This window comes from Myxocyprinus asiaticus, chromosome 39, assembly GCF_019703515.2.
Source record: "Myxocyprinus asiaticus isolate MX2 ecotype Aquarium Trade chromosome 39, UBuf_Myxa_2, whole genome shotgun sequence".
Taxonomy (NCBI): Eukaryota; Metazoa; Chordata; class Actinopteri; order Cypriniformes; family Catostomidae; genus Myxocyprinus; species Myxocyprinus asiaticus.
The window spans coordinates 8806764-8834678 of NC_059382.1; the positions used below are offsets into that span (position 1 = coordinate 8806764).

Here is a 27915-nt window from a genome sequence, read left to right on the forward strand (position 1 = left end):
TGTGTGTGTGTGTGTGTGTGTGTGTGTGTGTGTGTGTGTGTGCAACCAAACACACACGTTTCTGTAGTGTCTGAAAAGACTTGCCGGTTGGCATTCACCCTTGGCACTGAAGAACCAGGCCACGGCCCAGGATATGTTGCTAGGAGTGATGCCCAGTAAACTTTCCTGTTCTCTGGGCTTGGCTGGCTCGCTGCATCCCTAGTCAACAAGTTGTATGAGTGTGTGTGCCCATATCATTCACCCCATGGCCCCTTACACCACCTTTGAACAGCTCTGCCTTTGTCTCATATTATTGTGGCCCTTGGCTCTCTGTTTTTGTTTGAGTGTCTGTGTGTGCATGAGAGAAAGATGGTCGGTTGTGACATTTCAAGATATCAGAGATCTGCAGGAAGGCACCAAAACAGGCCACTGGAGTGTTTGTGTGTGTGTGAGACTCTGTTCTCATGTTGTCTTGAGGGTTCTCCTAGTTCCCTGTATTCTGCTTTTAAACAATAGAGCAGGACTTTGTCCCTCTCTGTCACCCATGGCCTGCTGGGTCTCTTAAACACACACACACACACACACACACACACACACACACACATACACACACACAAACACTTCACCATGGTGTTTCCCAGAGGTCTCCACCTTAGCATACCTTTATCATTTAATCTGGATATGTGATATGTGTCTGTCTGATTGTGTGACATAATAAGAATGTTCAAATGTCACCATCAGTCTTAACAGGAAGTGAGCCGTCTATTGCCTTCAAGGCTTGCCAAAAATAACACCATCCTGACTGTTTCTCCCACTACCTATTGTGTTCACACGGGAAGTGTGTGTGTGTGTGTGTGTGTGTGTGTGTGTGTGTCAAACAGATTGGTCTCCATTTGGATTCTTTAACACACACACACACACACACACACATTCACCCGTGCTCAGGTTCCCATCATTGTTTGACCATCAAAATGTGTCCTTTGAAATTGTCATTTATTTATTTATTTATTTTGATTCCACATTCTCATAAAATAAAGACATTTGGAAACTCCTCTTTGTAAATAAAAAGTATATGATACTAATAAAAATAAATTTGACCCTAAAATAAGATCTGTTTGTGATTATCTGAATGTAGAGTTTTAAAGTTTGAGTTTGATTGTTGTTTCAAACTACACATTAGCAAGTCATCACTGTGTCCAGTTAAAATAGCTCATAATTAAAAATAACTTTTATTTATTTTTTTGCATTCTATCCCATTCCTTTCCATCAGTTGCACTCCTTCTATCTGTTTTTGAACACAAGAACACGTCCTGTGTGAACACCCCCAAATTCTCTCCAAACAGTTTTGCACATTGTTACTGCCCTAGACTGAAAGTCACTCTGTACGGTGTCCATGTACAGTTGCTCTCCCAACTCTAACATCGGACGTCAAAGTTACATCCAACCAAAAAATCAAAAATCAAATGTTTTGAAATTTAAAAAGTTGTTGAAAAGTCATAACTATTTTGTTTTCATGATCAGTCATTGCATTTCTGAGCACTTCAATACTTGGGTACCCAGTGTTTAGCTATTGGAAACACAAATACACACCCTCAAATTTAAACGTCCCGTGCCCACGTGTGATTGTGTTCATGCAGTTTTCTGTTTCATCCAGTATGTGAAACCTGTGTCTTTCTGTAGATCTTTTACCGAGTGGTTCGAGAGGTTCAGCCGGGTGAAGAACTCTTACTGTTCATGAAGGCTGAGGAGTTTTCATGCGAGACCATGGCTCCAGATATACACGGTCAGTTCCCACACACACGCATACGCTCATACACACATATGCATAAATATGCTCGCTCCTAACTCACCCTATTTTTCCTGCAGAGGAGCGTCAGTATCGTTGTGAGGACTGTGATCTAAACTTTGAGTCCGGTTCGGAGCTGTTGGATCATCAGAAGCACGCATGCGGTACACCGCCTTCCTCCGGCTTCAAGTTGCCCAAACAGGGTCTTCCCAGCATTGGGGATGCCCCTGATCACGACCCCCTGCACCTACATGCTCATCCTTTGAACTTACTCCACTCTCCACAGGAGTGTAAGGAGTGTGAGCAGGTCTTTCCTGATGCTCAGAGGTTAGAATACACACATGGAAGCACACATTAGGCAGCGTACCACTAGCCGACTCAAAACATCTCGATTTGGGTCAGGGGTGTCACACCTACCAGCTGTTTTTCTGAAACGACTGCCTGTGATATTTCTCTCTCATTCCCCTGTAACATACAACAACAAAAAAATAGGCAAACTTGACTGTTATAGACTGAAAAAGGATGCAGTTCATGGAGTGCCTTTAGCCTGTGAATGCAAAAGCTAATTTTGTATTTGTCCCTTGTCAGGGAAAGTATTTGTTCATGCGCAGCTTGAGTGTGAAAAGATTTACATTCAATAAACCCATTTGTTGTGTTGGCATTAACTCCCTCTGATTTTTGAATGAGTACTAAAAGGAATTGTTAACCCAAAAATGAAAATTCTCCATACAATGCAATTCAACAGGGTCCAAAACTTTGAGGCTCAAAAAGCACATAAAGGCAGCATAAAAGTAATCCATAAGACTCAACTGGTTCAATCCATTTCTTCAGAAGTGACTTGATAGGTATGGTTGAGAAACCATTTTTTGGTTATAAATTGTTTTTTTTTTATTATTATAAATGACCACTTTCAAACGGGCCTCCTAAGCACTCTTCTCTTCTAAGAGCTTTTCTTCTTTGGTTTTTTGCCAATTCACATTCTTCTTGCATATTGCCGCCTACTGGGCACGGAGGAGAATTTATAGTAAAAAAGGACTTATTCGAATTCAATACAAGTTAAGCTCAATCAGCAGCATTTGTGACATAATGTTGATTACCACAAAAAATTATTTCGACTCATCCCTCCTTTTAAAAAAAAAAGAAAGAAAAAAGCAAAAATTGAGGTCACAGTACAAAGTGAATGTGGCCAAGTTTTGGAGTGTATAAAGGCAGAAATTTGAAGCTTATAATTTTATAAAAGCACTTATATTAATTCTTCTTTTAAAACTTGTGTATTATTTGAGTTGTAAATTTGTTTAAATTGTCATTTTTACCGTCATTTTAGGGTTTGTTGACATTACATCGTCATGGTAACGAAGTTGTAAAATTTGGTATAACTTTATGCAAAAAAAAGGTTAGTAAGTGATTTTATCACACTAAAATCATGTTTACATGCATATCATTTTTGTCTTGTGGCTATACTTTTGAAAAAGTGAGTATTTTAACGTTCAAAAATTTGCCCCCATTCACTTCCATTGTAAGTGCCTCGATGTAACCTCGACTTCTGCTTTTTTTTTAAAGAAAAGGAGCAGCAAGTCTAAAAAAAATTTTGTTTGTAATCAACATTCTGCCACAAATGCTGTCAATTGAGCTTAACTTGTATTGACCCAGGAATATTCCTTTAAATATTAATTAAATATAAAGTATACTTAAATATAAAACTTAAATATTGATCTGTTTCTCACCCTCACCTATCATATCTCCTCTGAAGACATGGATTTAACCACTGGAGTCTTATGGATTATTTTTTGCTGCCTTTATGTGCTTTTATAGCTTCAAAGTTTTGGAACCATTTGACTTGCATTGCATGGACCTACAGAGCTGAGATATTTTTCTAAAAATCTTTGTTTGTGTTCAGCTAAATTAAGAAAGTAATACACATCTGCAATGGCAAGGTGAGTAAATGACAAGAGAATTTTCATTTTTGGGTGAACTCTTTCTTTAAATGGCACTTACACCTGAAAATCTGTTGGAAAAATTGGCCAGAGGGAAGCCGGCCATAAAGGGATAGTTCATCCAAAAATGAAAATTCTGTCATCATCTAGTCACCCTCATGTCATTCCAAATGTCCTCATGCTGTTCCATTTGGAGAATGTCGACAGTGCTCTTTATGAACACAATAGAAGTGAATGGTGACTAACGCTGTCCCAGTTCTGAGTAAACATCTGCTTTTGTGTTTTCATTTTTGGGTGAACTGTCCCTTTAATGACATTTCAATCATATTTTATAGTTCATATAACGATTTCTGTCTCTCTTTCTCTCAGTCTGGACACTCACTCTCTGTCTCACTCTGATGAGAGGGAGTATAAGTGCGATCAGTGCCCAAAAGCCTTCAACTGGAAATCAAACCTGATTCGCCACCAGATGTCACATGAGAGCGGCAAGCACTATGAATGTGAAAACTGCACAAAGGTAGAGTCCAGACAAAACATGCATCTGTGTTGTGTCTCTTAGCTCACCTTTAAATTTCCCAAATCATTCATCTCAAATTATTTGCCTGTGTTTTATTGTCTGTCCAAAATTGTGTATATAATGCAATATATCTCACTCAAGTGCATATTTGTAGGCTGTGTATGTAAACTCTATCTCCCTCTCTCTCTCTTTACCCAGCAGGTGTTCACAGACCCCAGTAACTTACAGAGGCACATCCGCTCTCAGCACGTGGGGGCACGAGCTCACGCTTGCCCCGACTGTGGCAAAACCTTTGCCACCTCCTCGGGCCTTAAACAACACAAACACATCCACTCCTCCGTCAAGCCCTTCATATGTAAGTCACTCAGACCCTTCATATGTAAGTCTGCATGCTTTCTACTCTGAACACCACACCGCAGAGCTGGAGAGCTCCACTGAACTTTTTTGCTCTCTAGAATCAATATTCTACATTCTAGATTCTAGAAAGATCCACTCCTCCATAATATTTTAAAATTCCAGCCAAAATTTTGCTATATGAGACAGAGAGTTCTGGTGGGAGAAGGGACGGGAGAACTCTATAATCAAGCTTTTACATTCTAGATTCTGGAGAGCTCCCTTCCCATTTCCCCACCAAAAGTCTGTCTCAAAGTGTTAAAGTTTGGCAGGAAAAAGGGTGGGTGCTCTCTAGAATCTAGTATCGATATTATACATTATACATTCTTGAAACGTCCACTTTCCTATAATTTTTCAAAATTCATGGCAAACATTTGACTTATGAGAGACTTAAGAGAGAAGTGTAGGCGTTAACTGATGCTCGTTTTTTAAAACATGTAGTTCAAGTTTTAATCTCAGGGGAACACATCCTCAAGTTTATTGTTTTTTAAAAACTGGTGGAGCTCTCCCGCATGTTGATGCCAGATCTGTCTATTACCCATAACTTCTGTTTTAAAGTAGCATGAATTTTATAATAAAAACTGGACGATACCATTGTTTTTACATGTCTATTCGCAGTGCTCGAATTGATTCCAGTCTTATGGGAGGTCCCCTGCCCTCAAGGTTGTTGGCTGGTGACCCCCCCCCCCTCCCACCATAAGAAATAAAAAAATAGACTTGGGGTGGGGGGGGGAGGGATGTGACACCAAATATTTGTAATTTATAAAGATAATACTGACAAGTACAAATTAATAAAATTGTAAACGCCCCTACGTCAAAAGATATTTCTTATGGAGAGGTACCTAATGCCTCAGTTCGAGCACTGTCTATTCATTCACAATGCAAATTTTTTTGCCTAGTAATTGTCACTCTGTGTAGTCACACACCTGTTATTGGATGTACTAATTATTCTCCATATGTAGGATTGATTATCAATAGACTGCGTTTTACAAATCTGTTATATTGTGTTCCTTTGTAAAAAAAGAAAAAAAAAAAGAGTTATAACCTTTTTTCTACAGGCAGTGATGTTTGATACCCAATGTATTGGCTGTATGTTTATATGTACGAAAGTTTGTGAGAATGTGTTTGTGAGAAAGTTTGTCATCCGTGGATAGACTAGACTTTTGTTAACCCTAACCCTAAACTTGACCTTGGAACCAACACCTAACTCTTTTATCAAGACCTTTGAACACTCAGCACAATGGGTCAGTTCTAGAATAAATGCCATTGCCTCTGCATGTATTGTATTTGCATATTCATCTACATCTCGCAAAACATTCTCATGATCATGTCAACTCTGTCAACACCATTTGTCTTACAGTCTTATTTTGACCACTATATCACAGACTGACCTTGGAACACGCCTTGAATGTTTACCCAAAATTTCCATACAATACATATCAGTACACCAGCTCTGCACTCTTGATTTCAATGCATGAACTATGACCTCGGAGCTTAATCTCATCCTGCATAAGGACCTCACTTGCACCATAACGATTTAAACATCTTAAACCATACTATGACCTCTGAACGTTGCCCGATTGAACTTTATGCACTGACCCTTGTAGTGCTGATCCCATACAGTTTATGTAGACACTGCCCCCCCACCCTGAATCTGACAGTAACTAGCTTGCTAACTCTGGCCATTTCAAGCAAATCACTACCACATGCAGCCCTGCCTGAACAGAGACTAACACAGCACCATTTACAGCAATCAGCATTTAAACAAGCACTGCTAACAACACTTAATGACCTTGTAACAACACACACGTAAACACTGCACACAGACACATCGTCGCATATGGCATACATATAGACACATACACTTACAAATATATCTGGAAGTATTTGTTTGTGTACATTTTCATTTTTACAGCTATTAAAGCTGAAGTTTGTAATTTCTTTGCCACTAACGTCACCAAACGGAATTGAATAAGATTACTGTTTTCAAACAGGTTTCCCGAACACACCCCGGTCTTCCATAAGTCGTAAACAGATGGCCCCACCCAAAACTTCTGCCACTGAGCCAATGTTGTTATGTATGTCTGGTCATGATGCTCAAACAAACAGAGTAATTTTGATAGTTCTACAAATAGCTAAATTTTACAGTAATTGTCTCTACATATTACACTAGGGCAGGAGAAAGTATTTCCACATTGAAAAAATTACACACTTCACCTTTAACTGAAATCTGCATATGCCACATATTACTAATTAATCTAAAAGAGATCACTCTTATACACACACACACACACACACACACACACACACACACACACACACACACACACACACACTGTAGTAATAATTCTTTGTACCACTGTGGAATGTGTTTATAATATTTAGTTACAGTTTATTAAGACCTGACAACACAAGCACTCATAGATCTTCCATCACACACACACCCCAGATTACACACCTGTTCATCAGAGTGGATCATAAATGTCTGCTGTGCTTACTGAATGTACAATACCCAAACAGTAAGTTTGTGTGCAGGGTATACAGTGGGGTCCAAAAGTCTTAGACCACTAGTAAAATGCTTCCGCTTCCAAAAACACCATAACATGAATGAAAAAAATGAACATGAATTTCCTCCTTGTTTTTTAATGACAGCATGTACACAAGCTGGAATGGACTCCACAAATCTGTGTAAAACCTGATGTTCCAAAGAGCTTCTTGTGTAGGTAAAGCAAGGAAATCTGGCCTGTTGTACAAAGGAGATAACATGGTTAATGTCACAAATTTGCTTATTTGAAAACTGATATAGAAATAGTGCAGAAACTTAAATATTTTTGTACAAATTCTAAAACCTTGTTTATTTCTAAGTTTAATTAAAATAAAATAAAATAGAATAGAATTTCAGTGTGGTCTCAGACTTTTGGACCCCACTGTACATGGTTATATGGTGCCTTCATGTTTAAATTCCAAAAAGAAAAACCGACTTTGATAAGGCACACTTAAGTGATCCTCTCTCCTTGCACTAATATTTACACCTCATCTCTTAATCATGAGCCTCTGTGAGTGACTGACTCCATAAACACAGCCTGCGGTTGAACATCCTCTCATACTGTACCTCACACCTCATGCAATCCAACAGGGATTAGCAAACTACCCCACTCTCTAACAATCCCTTCAACTTCCATAAATTTGGAAAACATCACATTTGTAAATAATTATGTGATTATGATGAGAAATGTTGGTAGTTCAAAGGCTTCATTTCACACTAGAGGTGTTGGGTTTGAAATGTGTAGAGTGATTTTATCACATTCACAGTGTGTGTTAGGGATTTCACTGTGTAAACTACCGTAAGGACAGAGTGTGTGTGCAGTGACATGAACAACAGTCGTTTGGGATCAATCATGTGTTCTACCAACATTGCTTGACGACTGGATGGTCTGTTAGTAGATAGGATAGTATTTGCTTTGTAAGTATGTGACATGTCAAGTTATTTTAAATTTGTACAGTGCTTTTCACAATATACATCGTTTCAAAGCAGCTTTACAAAAAAAATTATGCCTTAATGTCTTTATGCCCCCACTGAGCAATCCAAGTGTGATTGTGGCAAGGAAAACCTCCAATAAGATGTTTAGCTATTGGAGAAAAAAACCTTGAAAGAGACCAGACTCAGCTGGGGGAGCCCATGCTCCTCTGGCTTTATGATAAATGTACATATCCCAATATTGTGTAATACAAGTCATGTGTTCATAAATTAGATGAAATAATGCAACTTTTCAATAATTTAGTAAGGCAGATCAAGATGTGTATGTAATATGTGAGTGTGTGTGTGTGTGTGTGTGATAGACAGAGACGTCACTTGGTCCATGGGAACGGGCCTACAGGAGAGGATTCATTCAAATCTGTTTCCTTCTCACGCTTAAAATAGAGCCATTGTGCTGTCCCTGTCTGTCTGTTTGTGTGTTTGTGTGCACCTGTGTATGACATTGCATTCTTGTATCACCCATCCTTGCTTATTGTGCATTTTTGTTTGTTTCTTGAATGGATGTGTGTACATGTGTGTATATGTGTGTGTGACATGCTAAAATCTACGAGTCTTCTTATGCTGTGTGTACATGTCTCACTGTCTTTAGGCGAGGTCTGCCACAAATCGTACACACAATTCTCAAATCTGTGCCGCCACAAGCGTATGCATGCAGACTGTCGCACACAGATCAAATGTAAAGACTGCGGCCAGATGTTCAGCACCACGTCCTCCCTAAACAAACATCGGCGCTTCTGCGAGGGTAAAAATCATTTTGCTGCCGCCGCAGGAGGGTTATTTGCCCAGGGCATGGCGCTTTCTGGTACCTCTGGCCTGGACAAGTCGACACTGGCTGGAATGAGCCATGGGAGTCCTGGTTTAGCAGACTATTTTGGGGCAAACCGGCACCACGGTGGGTTGACATTCCCAGCAGCCCCTCCAGCATTTCCATTCAGTTTTCCAGGACTTTTCCCATCAGGACTTTACCACCGTCCCCCTCTAATCCCATCCACATCGCCAATTAATGGCCCTCAAACCACAGAACTTCGGAAGAGTCCACTGCTGTCTTCACCCATTTCTGGGTCACATGACCTCTTGAAGAGTTTCCGTAAGGACTCTTTTAATGGGGAGGGAGAGGGTATAGAGCGTCAGAGAGAAGGATCCATCTCCAAGCCGAGGCACAGCGGTAAGATGAGCGACCAATCGGAGAGTAGCGATCTGGATGATGTCAGCACTCCAAGCGGGAGTGAGCTGGAGAGCACTTCAGGATCAGAACTGGACAGTGAAGCCGAGAGTGATCGGGAACGGGTGCGAGTGCGGGAAAATGGGAAAGGACCGAAAAGGAAGTCTAGTGGGTTCAATGATGCCCAGAGCCCAACTCTTATCAGTTCCAGTAGTAATAGCAACACTGGTAATGGAAAAGACTTCCCGACACCGGGGCTCATCCAGCCATCTTTGGACGAGCACACTGCTGTTTCTGGTGCTGTTAATGACTCAATCAAGGCCATTGCTTCCATTGCAGAAAAATACTTTGGTTCTACTGGACTTGCAGGCCTGCAAGACAAAAAAGTCGGGGCACTTCCATATCCTTCCATGTTCCCTCTATCTTTCTTTCCTGCCTTCTCTCCTTCTGTCTATCCCTTTCCTGAGAGAGAGCAACTTAGACCTCCAGGCCACAAGGGGGAGCCAGAAAGCCCTCCAATTGTGGCTAAAAAACCTCGAGACAGAAACGCAGAATCACCTTTTGACCTCACCACCAAGCGTAAGGAAGAGCATCTTGCCTCCACTTGTACTTCGTTGAAACCAGAAGCCTCCCACATTCAATCAGCCAATCAGGACCAGCCGTTGGACCTGAGTCTTGGTGGGCGAGATCGAGGCAAGAGTGTGAGAGGGGAGGAGTTAAAAAAGAACCCCATCTTCGGCGAGGAGAGGGTGGAACCAGAGCTGCCCAAGGCCGACCCCTCCCTCCAGCATGCAAGACCCACCCCTTTCTTCATGGATCCTATTTACAGGTATTGTCAATCACAAGTCCTTCCTACTATAACAGTATTACTATGCTGAAGAAATGAAATGGTGCCGTAATTGTAGAAAAACATACACTACATGGCCAAAAGTATGTGGACACCCCCTTCTGTTTAATGTGGCTAGGCCCCTTGATTCCAGTGAAGACAAATCCTAATGCTAATGCATGCGATGAAATTCTAGAAATAATTGAGGTCCATAAAGGAATGATTTACTGAGTCTGGTGTAGACAAACTAGATCTGAACCCCACTGAACACCATTGGTATGTATTGGAATGCTGACTGCAAGCCAGGCCTCATCGCCCAACATCAGTGCCTGATCTCACTGATGCTCTTGTATCTGAATGGGAGAAAATTACTGCAGCCGTGTTCCAACATCCAGTGGAAAGCCTTCCCAGAAGACTGGGAACTGTTAGGGAGAACCAACTCCCTATTAATAATGACATTGATTTTGAAATTAAATTCTCAGGCACATATGGGTGTGGTGTTTGAGTGTCCTCATACTTTTGGATTTAGAGTGTAGTCTGGTTAAACTTGCCCTGAGAACTGATAGAAGTTTAACATCAGCAGGGTTGAGAAGAGAAAGATGAATGATCCCTTCGAAGTCCTAAAGGACAAGTACATGCGGCCAGCTCCCGGATTTTTATTCCACCCACAGGTGAGATTTGCCAGAACTTTTTCCCAATGCTAACTTCATTTTATTTTAACACCTCATCCCCACAGTCTTGCACAAATCATTACCCTGTTTTCAATTGCTTTGTGTGCTGCTCTGGTTTGTGTCAATGCAAGCCATTCTAGACTCAAAAGCTAATAAAAAAGGATGTGCACAGTGACCAGTTTGAAAGATTTTTCATCAATTATAGTGTAACACAATTCTTCAGTTCCCACCAGTTTCCCACAGAAAAAGTAATGCACAAGATCATTTCAGAATTACAATGTCAATCATAATTTTTTAGTATTACCAATACCTCAAATCCTATAATCTCAAGCCTAAATGTTTACATTTACGAACATTTGCACAAAAATTGCAGAGGCCTTTGTTGAGTTAGTGTAACTGACAGCAATGACAAGATGGACCTGCGTTTGTGACAGTTGAAACATCTTTCCCCATTCAAGTATATGGGAGCTGTACTTGTATCCCGCTTGTATCCAATAGAGAGCCAGAAAATAGCTGCCTGGAAGCATTACGAATATAGCTGGCGAGTGACATGGCTTGCCTTAAAGGGGCTTTGATACAGCTTTCTGCTAATGGCGCGAGTTTTGGGTGGGACTATCTGTGTTTTTTTTGGGGGGGTGGGGGGTGGGGGGGGTTAACAATAGCATATGAGAGGCATGATTAGGAAACAGTCGTTATTTTTGCAGTTCAGTTTGCCACCACTAGTGCTGCAGATATCGCTCACAGCAACTTTAAATATGATACCCTGTTAAACTGCCAGACAAGGACCCCCATTCCTGGATGGAGTGTGTGAGTGTGTGTGTATGTTTATTGTAAATCTCTGTGATATATGTGATCTGTGCATCTGGATTGAGTGAATTTGTCAGAGTGCAGAACTGCAATTGTGTGGTTTCATGCTAGAGTGTCTAAGTGACCTCATTAGTTTGTGTGTATTCAGTAACCTGTCTGCTCTATGTCAGTGGATTGTGTGTGTGTGTGTGTGTGTGTGTGTGTGTGTGTGTGTGTGTGTGTGTGTGTGTATGTGTGTGTGTGACCAGTTTTACTCAGAAGTTCTCATACAAACCCACGCACATATATATTGGCCCTGAACCACACACACACAGATACTGACTGGTGTAGTGTTTTATTGGCTGTTCCAGGACAGTCTTTTATGGGCTGTTTCATTGGGTTTATATTTTCCCTGTGTATGCTTTGTGTCTTTGCAAGATAATATCCACATGTCCCTGACACACTGCCTAATGAGGTGACCTATCAGCATCCTTTTTACTGCAATATTCTTACTGGACTCTCAAATCAGCACCAGGAATACGATTGACAGCACAGATGTAATATGGGAAATGCAGTTTTATGTATTAGTGTGCTACTACACAGAATAGAACACAATATGAACAATGGAAGTGATGGACAGTTAAAGTGGATTGTTTTCTGAACACTTTTAATGATTTATTTTCTTCCAATTGTGCTGATCTTACAGCCAGGGGAAAATGTAAGTTAAAATAAAATATAGAAAAATAAAATAAAATAAAACAATGAGGGGTCAGTGGAGGCCTTGTCCTCTGCAAGTTCTCCACCAATCACATGAGCAAACTATTTACATATGCAGCTTCATTGTCCCAGTATATGACTGCAAGATAGCATACCTTTTTTGATCAAATGCATATTTATTTATTTTTTTCTGAATTTGTCCTATACTTTTGTGAATCAGCCCTTTTTAATTTCATTCACTCAGCTTCTTTGGCACGCTAATCATCACTCAACATTCCATTACATAATCGGATATGATTGATCTATTTGATTCTTGATTTTGATTCGCTGTTTCCCTTCTGTCCTGCCCCTAGTTTCGCATGCCTGATCAGAGAACATGGGTAAGTTACTCAAAATGACATTCATGTGCACATGCATGCACATATGCTTAATAATTCCATGCCTTTAAAACGCAAACACCTAACTTTGCACTTGTACACGCACTGCTACTCGCTCTAAGTATGATACACCAAATGTAATGCATGGATTAAAGACAGAAATGCATGGGCAAAATTATCATAAAATAAAATAAAAAAAATAGCCAATCTTGGTTCAAAGTAATTTCTGTTGAGAGGCAATTAATGTTCTTTTGATAAACTGACCGTCAGTAACCGCACATGGCAGTAAATGTGTGTTTTTTTTTGTTTTGTTTTGTTTTTACATTTTTGTACATTAACATGATATTTTCAATGCATGACAACAGACTGATTAGGTTTTTAAATGTGCATGAATTTCCAGGGTGGTTCATACTGGTTAGTGCTTGTTTGGTGCTGGTCTACCTGGTGAACTAGGAAAGCCTTGCTGTTCACCAGCACAAAAATACTTGTCAATCATCATAGTCTTTCTGTTGAAGCTGGTTGACTAAGTAAGTCTTGCTGGTTTAGTTAGTTAAGAAGCCTAGTAGGGACCAGCGTTGGGTAAGTTACACAAAAAAAGCAATCCACTACAAATTACTAATTACTTCTCTATAATTGTATCTATAATTGTAATGATTATTTTACTGATTACCTGATCGAAAAAGTTATCTTTAATGTACGTAACGAAAAATCATTTTAGGTTTAATTCTAAAATACTTTTCAAGTTTTTGAACTTTGTTTTTTATTAAAGTGCTCAAAATTAAAATGCTCAAGCATCCCAAAAGTAGGCAAGCCCACTTCCAATGTTTCGTTAGTGACTCTTCTGCTGTCACAGAAATGCAAACAGATGAACTAATGAAAGTAATTTATGTTTTAAATGTATTAGACATTAAAAATAATATTTTAGAAATGTTTAACCACTTAAGAAATGCACTTAATAGTAATTAAATTAATTGAAAGTCAGTAACTGTAATCTGATTACAAGAATTTAAAATGCATTACACTACTTTTATACTAAAATAGCCAGATTACACCAAACACAGGTAGTGACACCAGCATCCAAAACACAACATATGCTGGTCTTCTCAATGGGGTAGTACAGAGCACATTTGATCTTACAAGTTCCTGAGAAATAAACGCAACTACTGTTCCATTGAAATGGACTCTGGCAAACACTGGATGAATGAAGAGTCTTTTGGCTGTGCCTACGTGAGTGAATCTGCTGTGTACATGTGTCATTTGGTGTATTTGCATGCATGTCTCCACTCTTGTGCGTTAGTGTGCCAGTGTGTGTTTTAAGCAGACAGAGCAGTTGTTATTTCTGATGGTTCCCCCTGATAATGCAGTGAGTGTCAGTGTATGATTATTTACACAGAGAGAGGAACAGACCACGGCACTGATTTGGGGGGCAACACCCCCGTATGGCACCGCATCACTGGAGGGGTAACAGTCTCTCTGGGACCCCTCTATGTGTGTGATAGTGGAAGGGGGGTTTCCAAACCCAAGACATCTGGTACCCTGATAAGATCAACAATTGAAAAAGCTCTTGCTAATGAAGGGCCTCTCAGACGCACACTACTGAGATCTGGCAATTCAACAGCTGCCCTACCACAGAGAGAGATGGAGAGGGTGAAGGCTACTTAACTATCCAGGAAGTTCATTCATTGCTGATCACGGAATTCTTTGGACTTAGTTGTTAAAGCAATCACAGAGATACCAATCTGTGATAATATGTTTAGGTTTCAAGAACCAATCAAATTGCCTATAAAATATGCATGTTTATGCTAGTGACCCAAAGTTTTGGTGCTCAGAGGTTCTAGCTCGAGAGACTTGATGTCATTTATGTTTCATTTCAACATGGTCTCAGATGTTTCTCATTTCTTTTTTTGGGAGAAACAGAATTATGAGACAAGTGTTGACAAATAGTAAGAGTATGGAGTTATATGGATGGGGTGAATTTAATGAGAATTGTTTGAGTTCATATTGAGATCTCTGACTTTTAATTGGCATTTGTTGTGATCTCATCTGAAATTCTAAATAAGAGATAAATAAGAGATTACTTATTTTTTTTCTCTTGAAAAACATTTAAGATACAAAAGAAATCTCATTTGTGATTTTTCGTTTCTATGGAAACAGGTCCCAAGAAGTTAGCTAAATCTGACCAAATCTAAATTTCCAAAAAATGCAAAACAACAGTAGAATTAGGGTTAGTCTGTAAAAATTATAACTAGTTTCGTCTTAAGGAATGTTATGGGTTCTGTACAAGTTAAGCTCAATCAACAGCATTTGTGGCTTATTGTTGATTACCACAAAAATTATTTTTGACTCATCCCTCCTTTTCTTAAAAAACAAAACATAAATCTGGGTTACAATGAGGCACTTGCAGTGGAAGTGAATGGGGCCAGTCTATAAATGTTAAAATACTCACTGCTTCAAAAGTATAGCCACAAGACGTAAACAGTATGCATGTAAACATGATTTTAGTTTGATAAAATCGCTTACTAACCTTTTCTGTGTACAATTATATACAGTTTTACAACCATGTTGGTGACGTAACACTGTAAACCAGAAACCCTAAAACAACTGTAAAAACAATTTAAACAACTTTACAGCTCACATAATACACACGTTTTTACATGCTTTTATAAAATTAAAAGCTTCATATTTCTGCCTTTAAACACTCCAAAAATTGGCCACATTCTTTACCATTGCAAGTGCCTCACTGTAACCTCGATTTGTTCTTTTTTCTTTTCTTTTTTTTAAGAAAAGGAGGGATGAGTCGAAATTATTTTTTTGTGGTAATCAACATTATGCCACAAATGCTGTTGATTGAGTTTAACTTGTATTGAACCTGGAATATTCCTTAAAGTCTATTTTATGTGTCCAATCAGAAAGCTAGGTAAATGTGTGTTCATTTAATGCTAAAGTGTGTTAAGGGCGTACTTGACAGTTTTAGTGGCTGTACTGATAAGAATGGTTTTGTTGAGTTGGAGATACTAATAGAGTGTTAGCCTGCCATTAATAGAGACAACACATCATGCAGATATATGACAGAAGTTCATTAGGTGCACTTTCACTCCCCCCTCTATCTCTCTCTCTCTATCTGTCCCTCCCTTATTCCCTTCATCCATGATTTATGAAGAGAGAGAGAGAGAGTTGGTGTATCCCTAATCAAACAGATCTGACACTTCACATCCTCTTAGAGGATATGAGCCTGACGTGCCGATTGAGAACTTTAACTCCCAGCTGTCATTCCTCATCAAATGCCCAAATTATGCTCTCAACTGCTTTCTCAATGCTTCCATTTTACTCTCTTCTCACACAATACTTTTTCTTACTTTCTTTCTTTCTGATAGATCAGATAATTTATCAGATGATTCAATAATTTGATGAGAGATATTTGATTTTATTTTGACATCTTGGACACTTGATTGCAGACTTTGGTATCTTGGCAAATCAGAGCTCAGTTTGGGACATTATTGAAATCTCTTCTTGAGGAGACTTGAGATTACTGCAGTCTTTTTCTTAATTGAAATATCTGAGAAGCCTTTGCTCACCAATTAATCATTGCTTACCAGGAAAAATAATCTCATAGTTTGATTTCTTTCTTCCTTCCTTCCTTTTTTAGAACTTTGTTAGAATTTCTGCAGAAAGAAACATGTTTCTTTGTGTGTGTTCAGGTCTGATTTGTCACCAAAACTTAAATAAGAAAAGGAGAAAATTCAAAACATGCAAAATAATGCAAATCTAATGCTTTCTGCAAGCCCCTCACTGTTACGCTGCAGCTGATAGGTTGGCTCATCTACTGGGACACCCCCCCCCCCCCCCCCACCTCCGCTCCCTCCCTCCCTGTCCTCCCTATGATATCATTATTACTGCTGTCTCAGCCTTGATCAGTAATGTCAACATATTTCATATTGACGAATGTGCTGTCTGCTCATATTGTGCACTGAATGCTTTATGGCCAACATAGAACATGAATCACTCCTGCTCCTCAGCGAATCACACACACACACACACACACACACACTCAGGTCTTATGTTGTTCTCATTTTTGGCTGACACACACATGTAGCTCTTACCCCTTTGAGAGTGTGTCCATTCTGTTGAAGGCAACTGTTAGACTTCATTAGTAAATTGGCAGCAATTCTTATCTGCATGGATCTACTGTATGTATGTGTGTGTGTGTGTGTGTGTGTGTGTGTGTGTGTGTGTGTGTGTGTGTGTTTGTGAGTTTGTGTGTGAGTGTGGTCCATCTTTTACTGTGGATTGTTATTTGTGTTTGTGCGTGTGTAACCAAAATTAGACATTACAGATCAGCGAAAGAATTTGACACTCTTATCCTTAAATAAAAGTTCACGGTCTGCATTTTCATAGTGTGTAGAATACAATGCCACGTCAATAAATGTGGGGACGAGTGTCCTTAAGGGCGTCCCAAAGAGGTCATAACCTCTTGCTGTCTTTCTCTCCCAGATGTCGGCAATTGAGAACATGGCCGAAAAGCTTGAATCTTTCAGCTCTTTGAAGCCAGATGGCGGTGACATCATGCGTTCCGTTCCCTCAATGTTCGACTTCCGGGCTCCACCCACCACACTTCCTGAGACACTGTTACGCAAGGGCAAAGAACGCTACACCTGCAGGTAACCATGACGATGAACACTCACTTCCACCTGGAAGTCACCATGCTGACCACATCTTGAATGATATAGAGTGAAAAGTCACTAAACAAACTATATAGAAAACGATATAGAGTTTTTTGTCATTTAAGAAATGTAAGGATATATAATAAAGATTTTTTGTATGGTATGTTTAAATAAAATAAGCATGTACTACAATTTAAACACGTTTTGTTTGTAAACAATATAGTAATATTTTTCAGTAGGTTTAAATAACATTAGCATTTAGTGCAACATAAAAACATTTTTGTTAAATAATAATTTTTTTCGTGCATTTAAATAATGTAAACACGGAATCTAAAAAAAAAATTGTTAACTATGCTGTAAATATTTTCCGTATGTTTAAATAACATAAGCATGTACTGCAAATTAATAAACGTTTGGTCTTTAAAATATATAGTAAACATTTTCTGTATGTTTAAATAACGTGAGCATGTACTACATTCTGAAAAATAATAATAATTGTAGTCTATAAATGTTTTCCGTACATTTAAATAACATAAGCATGTACTACATTATCAAAACTTTTTTGTTTGTATTTTTGTCTATTTTTATTAATGACAAGATGTTTAAATAAACATTTGTTTGATGTTTAGTGAATGATGACAGCATTGACTGTGGAATGCAGGCTGTGTTGGGAAATGCATGTGTGTGTAATGCTGAGTATTGTTCCTGGAATTCTGTTTCCTTCCCATATAGATACTGTGGCAAGATATTCCCACGCTCGGCCAACCTCACAAGACATCTACGGACACACACAGGAGAGCAGCCTTACAGGTAAAACACTTACATTAATTATTAATTAACTAACGCAGCAAATGACATGCTGTTTATGACTGCAAAATCAGATTGGATGAGCCGCCTTTCAAGATGTTATAAAATAGCCAATATACCCACCCATTTGACCACAAATCAGTTGAATTCTATATTAATATGGCAAACTTCTACAAACCATTAAGCTAAATATTAACTTTATTGAACTATATTATTTGGCAGAATATGTGTTTATTGCAATTAGCAATACTAGTACATTTATTAATAAAACGTTAATAACTTTTATCATACTGCTGTTGCAATCATTTTTTTAAAGCAGTATGGGAATTAAGGCCAGTTTTATGGAATATGTCTAGAATTTAAGTATGATATAAGCAGTTATAGTCAATGGAAAAGAGTGAAGGGAAGTTTGCAAGAGAGAGGGAGAGACAGACAGAGAGAGAGACAGACAGGAAGACTGAATGAATAATGGAGGTGATGAGTGGTGTACAGCTGTGGGCCAGCAAAGGCAGCTGGGTAATTAGGCTTGTGTTTGGGGCTCAGACTCTTTTAGGGAGTTTTAAAATACTGCACAGAAACAGGCGTGCACACACACTGCGTTTGTGGTCCGTTTGACCACAGGGGAGGGTTGTGCAGGGCTCTGTTACTTTCCAGATAGCCTCAATCTCCACGCGCTGGCAGGGCTTTAAACAAGCCGGTGATCAGCCCTTAAATGCAATTTAGTTTCTATTTTTTCTGTTGCTTTTGGAGGAGGGCAAGAGAGAGAGAAAGAGCGATAACAGGTTCCTCGGAGAGGCAGTTTAGCGCGCAGCTCTGGACTACAGGAAAGATATGATCACGTAATCACGAAAGATAATTCTGCATGAAGAGACTTGGCACATACAGTTGTTTTCAAGATAGAGGGAGAGAAATAGAGAGGGAGGACATGGACTATAGAGTTTGAGTGTTACTGAGTTGGCCAAAGATGAGAGACAGAGTTCATGACCACTCAGTAATTTGTGTATGGTTGTGCATGTGCACGAGAGCATGACAAACAAATAAAAATAGAGTTTGATCCCTCATGTTTGTATATTGTAAAAACAGATTGTCTGATTTTGTTTATCACTTATGTGTGTGTTTGTTTGTTTGTTTGTTTGTTTGTTTGTTTGTTTGCAGATGTAAGTACTGCGATCGTTCATTCAGTATTTCATCAAATCTTCAGCGTCACATCCGTAATATCCATAACAAAGAAAAACCTTTTAAATGCCACCTCTGTGACCGCTGCTTTGGCCAACAAACCAACCTGGACCGCCACCTCAAAAAACACGAGAATGGTAATTTATCAGGTATACACACATAAATGAAAACAAAATGTGTTTAAAGTTTGTCTGTGCAAATGTTTATCATTTGTATTTAAAGGGATAGTTCACCCCAAAAAAGAAAATTCTCTCATGATTTACTCACCCTCATGTCATCCCAGATGTGTATGACTTTCTTTCATCTGCTGAATAGAAACAAAGATGTTTAGAAGAATATTTTAGATCTGTTGGTCTATACAATATGAGTGAATGGTGGCCAAAATGTTGAAGCTCCAATATCCATGTCTTCTGAAGCGATATGATAGGTGTGGGTGATAAACAGATCAATATTTAATTCCTTTTTTACTTTAAATTCTCCTCCCTGCTTAGTCAATCTCCACTTTAACTTTCACATTTACATTCTCCTTCAGTCTTTGGTGATTCACATTCTTCGCGCATATTGACCCTAGCTGGGCAGGGAGAAGAATTTTGGAGAAAAAAATTAATTAAAATATTGATCTGTTTCTAATCCAAACCTATCATATTGTGTCTGAACACATGGATTTAACCACTGGAGTGATAAGGATTATTTTATGCTCCCTTTATGTGGATTTTGGAGCTTCAAACTTTTTGCACCCATTCACTTGCATTGTGTGGACCTACAGATCTGAGATATTCTTCTAAAAATCTTCATTTGCGTTCTATGGAAGAAAGAAAGTCATACGCATCTGGGATGCCAGGAGTGTGAGTAAATTATGAGAGAATTTTCATTTTTGGGTGAACTATCACTTTAAGACCACGTCCACACTGATACGTTTTGCTATGTTTATGGCTATGAACGGCATTTTTTCGAAAACACTTTCTACTAGTTTTCAATTGAGTTTTCAGCCAAAAATTTATAAGTGTGGAATTATGATTACAGTAAATAAACTTATTAGATAGATACACAGTGAATCTCACAAAACCTTATATTTTTTTGGGGGGGGGGGGGGGGGGGATGAAATGTGACCTAGACATATTTTTGTGACATTCCACTTATACATATTAATGACACAAATGTGTGTTTTTTTGTTTTTAGGAACAGCAATGTCATCACCTCGATCAGAGCTGGACAGTAGCAGTGCCATCCTGGAGGACAAGGAGGATTCGTATTTTAACGAAATCCGAAATTTCATCAGCAACACGGCACGGAACGCCACGTCTCCATCACATTCGGAGGAAGGGTAAATAAAATCTTCTTCCTCTCTTACATTAATGAACACAATACGCCTAGCACATAAAAATAAAATGTAAAAAGTATGTAAAACTTTCAATAAAACTGGTCTAAAGCTATTAAAATGTATTGTTTTTCCATTTCAATTCAAATTCACATTATCTTTCACGAACACTCGTGGTGCATTGCCGAATGTTTTAAACAGCCAATGATCTGGGCCGATTATTTCCTGTCAAAGGGGGCGGAAAAAAAACATGTCCGACAATGAGCCTACAACTTGTGCTGTGTGAAAGAACATCTCTCTGTATGAAATCATTTTGATCGTTGCAATTTGTAAAGAAAGCTTGACATAGCAAGAAATATGAAATAAGAGTTTGTTAGACCAGAGACCAGTTACTCTGAAACATGAAATATACTGTATGTAGAGACATAGAGATTAACGTTATTTAAATTTCTCTAAAGTTGTGTAGTTACTTATCAGTGATTTGATACAATGCAGCATAAAAAAGCAGAACCACTGAACTATTGGTGTCAACAGATATTGTACTGTAAATAATCAGATAGCATCAGCATACTAATTTTGTTTCAGTGCTTTTGTTTTCTAACTTAAACAAATTCGTATTGTTCTTTTTTCATGAATGAGGCCCCATGAAGTGTAAATTCACACATTAACACATTGACTAAACATCCATGCTTTTTTATTCAACCAAAGCTGGGTACACGCACCCTCAAATACACACACAAGACACGCATGCAAACGGATTGTCCATTAGGCTGTCAGTCATCAGTTGGCGCTAGTTGCCAGAGGCAGAATGGAGGTTATTATACACAAACATTACTGAACACAACACTTCTCATGCCTTATTCATTAACCCTCACCTCTGTGTGTGCGTCTGTGAATACCTTTGTATGAGCACATGAAAGGAAAGGACTCATGTATCAAAGTGTGTATTCACAGCACATGTGAACTTTTCTGTGTGTGTGTGTGTGTGTGTGTGTGTGTGTGTGTGTGTGTGTGTGTGTGTGTGTGTGTGTGTGTGTGTGTGTGTACATATATTCTGGACGGTTGTTAATCATTACCCTGTCGCCTGCGGTTTTTAAGAGCAAAGATTGGGGCAGGTCTCTGGCAGTACGTGATTACTGATTGGTCGATTCAGAGCGCATGCAGACCGCTGTTGACTTTTGGCTGTGTGCGCATACATGAATTTTGCCATCTGCATATGATAATTATCGCAGAGCATTTATGCTGATCATTTCCCAGCAATGATCATCAGGTTGGATGGACCTCTGATGGTGTAAACGTTTGACCCGGTCATCTGTGTGCATGTGTGTGTGTGTGTGTGACAGACAGATTGAGTTTGATAGAAATCTAACAGACTTTGGATTATTTCTTCATTGTTTCATTAAATGTTTCATAGAGTAGTTGCAACATTGACTTTGTGTATGTGTCTGTATATATGTGTGTTTGTGTGCGTCCCACATCTGGTCCCAACATGTGTTTGTGAACAGGAAGTAGGTGTGGGAGAGGAGGTCAGAGGTCGCTGAATGTTTCCTGTCAGAGTGACTGCTCCTGATAGATAATTTATCCTGCACAAATTACCCCAGCTCTCTCTAATTAGCCAATCTGTTTTCATCATCACGCCATCCCTCACTCTCGTTCTGTCCTTCCCTCTCGCTGTATTAGCAGGGTGCAGAGAGATGAGAGGAGGAGATTTGGGGGATTAATCGACATGTGAAAACGGCATTATACAGTTAACCTTAGCAGTGCTATGCTAATCTGTGGAAAGAATCTAAATGTAGATTTGAAAGCCCCTGAAGAGGAGAAAGATGAAAAAGATGAAATGTAAGTGTTTAAAGGAATATTCCGGGTTCAATACAAGTTAAGCTCAATCGATAGCATTTGTGGCATAATGCTGATTACCACAAAACATATTTTCAACTCGTTCCTACTTTTCTTTAAAAAAGCAAACATTGAGGTAACAGTGAGGCACTTGCAATGGGCATGGCGACAAAGTTGTAAAATTGGCAATAACTTTACACAGAAAAGGCTAATTAGCAATTTTATCACAGTAAAATCATTTTAACACAAATTGTTTGCGTATTGTGTCTATACTTTTGAAGTAGTGAGTATTTTAATGTTTACAGATTGGTGCCATTCACTTCCATTATAAGAGCCTCACTGTAACCCAAATTTTAGCTTTTTTTAAAGAACAGGTGGGATGAGTCGAATTTATTTTTATTAATTAACATTATGCCACAAATGCTGTCAGTTGAGCTTAACTTGTACTGAACCCAGAATATTCCTTTAAGAGATGTTTGATGGCTTTGATCAAAACTAATTGAAGTATCGTACATGTCTGCTGTACAAAGTTACACACGATTAATACTTGAGGTTAGGGATTAATCTTAACCTTTAAACCTTAGCAAGCACCACTAAAAATGAACACAAAACAAAGCTGTAAAAATACAACATTAAAGTTAATGTGAGGACTTTAGTTTATCAAATACATTTGTTCCATGTTTAGCAAAGAAGTCTGAAGAACCAGTAAATTATTGGGGAAATAGGAATAAGATCAGGACCCAGGCCGGATTCGAACCTGTGTCTCCCATTTGAGTACCAAGGCTCAACGTGTCTGGTGCACATGCGCTGCAAGGCCACAGCTCTGACTCCCTGTCTCTTATCTTTCGATCACTCTTTAATCCATTATTTCTGGCACAAAAAAAAAAAAAAAAAAAAACATTTCCTGTTGAGGTTCTCTAATAGATGTTCTCTAATTGAGGTCTCTAATTGGAGATGGAATATATCTTGGGGATATTTTCATTGCTGTCCTTGCACATCTGTTCACACAGACTTATATTTTCTTTCTCTCTCTCTCACTTTGTCATTTAGGTGCTATTTTTAAGCTGAGGAAAGAGTAGAATCAGGACAAAATGAGTGAATCAACCTTAATGTGGCTCCTTTGGCTGGTTTATGCATGTGTGTGAGTTTGGATAGCTGGGCTCTGTCTCTGCAGGGAAATGGCTGCTTTGGCAGCTCCTTCTCTCCACTCACCAAATGGGCTGTCAGCTAAATATTTGGCTTATTAGATGAATTGGAGATAAAGAAGAAAATAAACTAGGGAAAGAGAGAGAGGTGAGCTTCCTGAGAGAGCAGAAGGGAAAGGAAGTGTAGAGGCCTGCAGTCTAAGTGCCCTGTCGATGGGCGCCTCCTTTCTGCCAACCAGGGGCCCTCATAACTGATGACAAACAGGGTTTCACTTCTCTTTCTCACACACACTCGCCCTCTTTCTTTAAGCAGTTCCTCTCTGTTGGCATGTGTTTCTACTTTTTAAGGTGGTTTATTTTTTAATGAAACAAACAGAACCTTGTTTCAGCACTAAATGATTTTCTATCTCTAATCAGAGATGGACGTATCATTCACCCAGCCTAAGATAGTTTGCTATTCAGGCTGGTCTGTTGGCTGGTTTTAGAGGGTTTGGCTGGTATTGGGGCATTTTTAACATGTCAGACTGGGTGAACAGCAAACCAGCTTAAGCTGTTGTTTTTCAGCAGGGACAAAACAGATCATGAATTCATGCCTGTTTAACGTCATTACAATTTACTCTCTCCACAGGTTGAATGGCAGTCATTTTGATGGCGACAAGGCCCTGCCTGGCCAGGGGTCTCGAGACCTGGATGAGGAAGAAGGGGAGGAGCTTGAAGGAGAGGAAGAAGAGGCGGAGCATGGCGACAGTGTCAGGAAACCCAGCGATGAGGGTGTGACTAGCAATCTGGACCACGACATCATACACGATGACATCGATTTTGAGGGACCAGATGATCTGGAGATGAATAGCAAATCTTCACCACGAAGGTATGCACGCAACAAACCTTGCACAATTTTTTGTTTTATATTGTTGTTTTATGGTTGTGAGCTAAAGTTCTGAGACGGTCTCTCGGCATGGTTTGTAGGTTTAATGAAGATGAGGATGATGAAGATCACAGCAGTTTTTCTACGCTGGATCACATCCGCCACTTTAGCATGGAGGACGGGGACCTCAGCGACGGTGATGTCAGCAGCTTTGGCCCCGCCCACCTGCAAGAAGGCATCAAACAGCCTCTGTACAGGAAGTCGAAGTCACAGGTAGCACCATGCCAGCTAGTCAAATTAATCATTTAAATTGATCATGTAAATATTAAATGTAATATTTTAAACATGTATAATCATATAATATATTAAATACTTATATGTTAGAGTAAAAATCATAATACATATTTATAATATAATTTTAGATACATAATAAATAAATAATATAATTTATTAAATAAAATAAAAAATATTATAAATATAGAATAAAATGTATAATTTTATAATTCCAGCACAACTATTCAAATTAAATATAAAAAAAAAAATTATATTGTCATTTTATAATTTAATGAAATTGGTTTTGTCATTTACATATATTTTAAATAATATAATTTATTTAATAAATAATATAAATATTATAAATGCATAATACAATTTTGCATGCATTTTTTAATAAAATTTAAATGTAATAAATTTAAAATTCAATATTTAAAATACATAAATATTTAAAAGAGTAACTATTTATTTTGTCATTTATATATATTATAAATAACATAGTTAGCATAGGTAGAAATAATATAAAAAACAAAATACTTTTTTTTACATAAATCTTTTTGATAATAAAAATTCAAACACAAGTATTAAATTGTAATATTTAAAAAAATATTATACAATTATTTAAATATTTAAAATGTAAAAACATTTTATTGTCAATTAGCTGCATGTTCTTTTGAAATAAAATTCTAAGTATTGAGCTGCATTATTCAGGAATAAACTGTGTGTTAATGTGTGTGTGTGTGTGTGTGTGTGTGTGTGTTTGTTTATTTGTAACAGTATAATTCTCTGTTTATAGGCATATGCAATGATGTTGTCTCTAGCTGATAAGGATCCACTCCACTCGTCTACCCATAACGCCTCGATGTGGCACAGTTTGAACCACACTGCGGAACCCAGTGCTATTCAGTCTCTCAGTCATGTATGACACCCCCATGTGACCTAACTTAACAACAGTGTGTTACACTACAGCCGGAGTCCCTGCTCCTCACACATACACACACTTGCACAAGTGCCCAAATCCTCATATACACCCATATACTGTGCATAACTGTACATTATCCCATATTCACACACAAATTATTGATCAACTGTTTGATTGACATATTGATTGATTGATTGATTGATTGATTGATTGATTGATTGATTGATTGACTGAATAATTAAGTACAGTCAGTAGAAATGACAATACTTTTGGTAATTTTGATGGTGATAATGAAGACGATGATGACAAAATTAGTGATACATAATAATAATAATAATAATAATTATAATTGTATTTATTCTGTCAATGTTTTGCACAGCAGTGACAGCTGGTGAACAGTTTTTAAGATTGCTATTGAAACGTTGGTGTCATGTTTGTGAGTTTTGTCCGTTAAAACAGATGGTTACTAAGAGTAACAGCTGATAGTCTTCCACAAGACAAATGTGATTCCAGACTATTTAGGCACAAAACCTACCGACCTGTAAATATAGCAGAATTAACATTGTCACACACGTAAACACACACACACACACACACACACAAAAAAAACAAATACAAAAATGTGTGTTTTTCAAGCATTTTACCAGTATCTTTTAGGTCTTGTATAAATACGTGCAAGTTTACAAACGTATGGGGGGGGGGGGGCGTGTTAGCGGTTTTCATTCAAGATATTATCAAGGAGTTTGTGAATTTAAAACTTAAACATACAAAAAAAGGTGTGACCTTTAGACCTCACTGACGCTGCTTTAAAAAATAAAAGGTGTAAGGAGCAAGACAGTGACTATTTTCAAGTTCTGTCCAATTAAAGCACTGCATTATGTTCAGCCCACTTTCCTGCCAGTTTGTGCGAAAACACGCTTTCTTTTTCTTTAAGGGGGATGAGCGGTTGTAAAACAAAACAAAAAAAGGTTAGAAAAATCTCTTATGTTTCTTCTCTAAACTGAGAAAATAAACAAGTAGAAGAACTGTAGATTTTGTGAGAAGGGCATTCTATTGTTTCCGTGGTAACCCTTTCCATTAGTTGGCGATTGATACCACTAAATAGCCTGAATTCTAGTCTTTAGCTACATCATCCTCGTGTGTCTTTCATACATAGACAATCATGGCTTCATTGTTTTGTTTTGTTTTCTCCCTTGTTGTTTGTTTCTGTCTTTCATTCTTGGTTGATGTCGTCAATGTTATAGCTGTGTATCTTGAAATTTGTATTTATTTCTCTGCAAACTGTAGTTTGTTTACTGAATAGCACTGCTCTCAAGCACCCCTTGTGGTGAAATGAAGACTTTATCACTGAAAATTCGGGGGAAGAGACTCCAAGGTCTCCTGGGGTTTTACAATGTCGAAATGCCAGATAGTATTAAACATACCATCACAGCTTATACTTCTAATAAAATTGGTAAATTATATAGATATTAATTAGTTTTTTGTTTTTGTTTTTTTGTATGACAAATTAATGATTCAACTGTAAAATATAAAAAGGAGAAAATAGAGGGAAAAAAGGAAAGAGGAAAAACAGCTGATATTATTTCTTCATAAAAACGCATGATTGGTCCGAGCTGTACCTGACATTTTCAATGGTTGTCTGCAAGCTTGTGTGATGTTTCGGTCCATGTTGATTTATTGTGCCAAACCTATGACAAATGCCAGATTTTGTTTATCCTCACAAGGTGAAGGACCAGATCTTTCCTATTTCACTTTTCTTTTTTTTTCTTTTTTGTCGATGTTTATAATCTCATTTTTGAAAGTAATCAGTGAGTTGAGGTACTTCTGTTTTAATGCTTTCTACAATGTAACTGTATTGCATTATAATTCAATACTGTGGAAGGAGTTCTTGACAAATAAAGAACTCCTGTGTGGGCGGACTGTGCACTCACCTACTGTCTCTGTGTCTCTGTTTATTTTGTTCAGTATTTCTTAGTTACCTTTTGGGTGAATCTCCCCAAGAAATGTTAGGGTCATATTTCCCAAAATCAAAAAAAAAAAAAATGTATTTTGCATGAGCAAAGGAATGTGTTTAGGACCATTAAGAATTTTTTTTTTTTTTTTTTTTTTTTTTTGCTGCATTGTGACACTATTTTCATGAAAATTATAAGCACACTTCCCCCATCAAGACCTCATTCTCATTACTGTAATAAACATGTAATAATGAAAATCATCCTGTTTGGATAT

At 38.2% G+C, this 27915-nt stretch overlaps 1 protein-coding gene across 13 annotated transcripts in view; it reads left to right on the plus strand.

Annotated features, from left to right (window-relative positions):
- Positions 1–27613, plus strand: part of LOC127430167 (MDS1 and EVI1 complex locus protein EVI1-A-like) — a 226552-nt gene extending 198939 nt beyond the window's left edge. The window contains exons 4-17 of one of the 13 annotated variants that reach the window (XM_051679708.1): positions 1660–1762; positions 1846–2092; positions 4069–4216; positions 4415–4595; positions 8737–10138; positions 10716–10806; positions 12663–12689; positions 17178–17344; positions 18080–18157; positions 19310–19479; positions 20510–20654; positions 24258–24497; positions 24596–24767; positions 25564–27613. In XM_051679708.1, coding sequence (XP_051535668.1) covers positions 1660–1762; positions 1846–2092; positions 4069–4216; positions 4415–4595; positions 8737–10138; positions 10716–10806; positions 12663–12689; positions 17178–17344; positions 18080–18157; positions 19310–19479; positions 20510–20654; positions 24258–24497; positions 24596–24767; positions 25564–25692 — 3300 coding nt within the window. In that variant the 3' untranslated portion in view covers positions 25693–27613. The remainder of the gene's footprint in view (positions 1–1659; positions 1763–1845; positions 2093–4068; positions 4217–4414; positions 4596–8736; positions 10139–10715; positions 10807–12662; positions 12690–17177; positions 17345–18079; positions 18158–19309; positions 19480–20509; positions 20655–24257; positions 24498–24595; positions 24768–25563) is intronic. The other 12 variants (XM_051679711.1, XM_051679709.1, XM_051679712.1 and 9 more) reach the window with 12 other exon arrangements.
- The last annotated feature ends 302 nt before the right edge of the window (positions 27614–27915 follow it).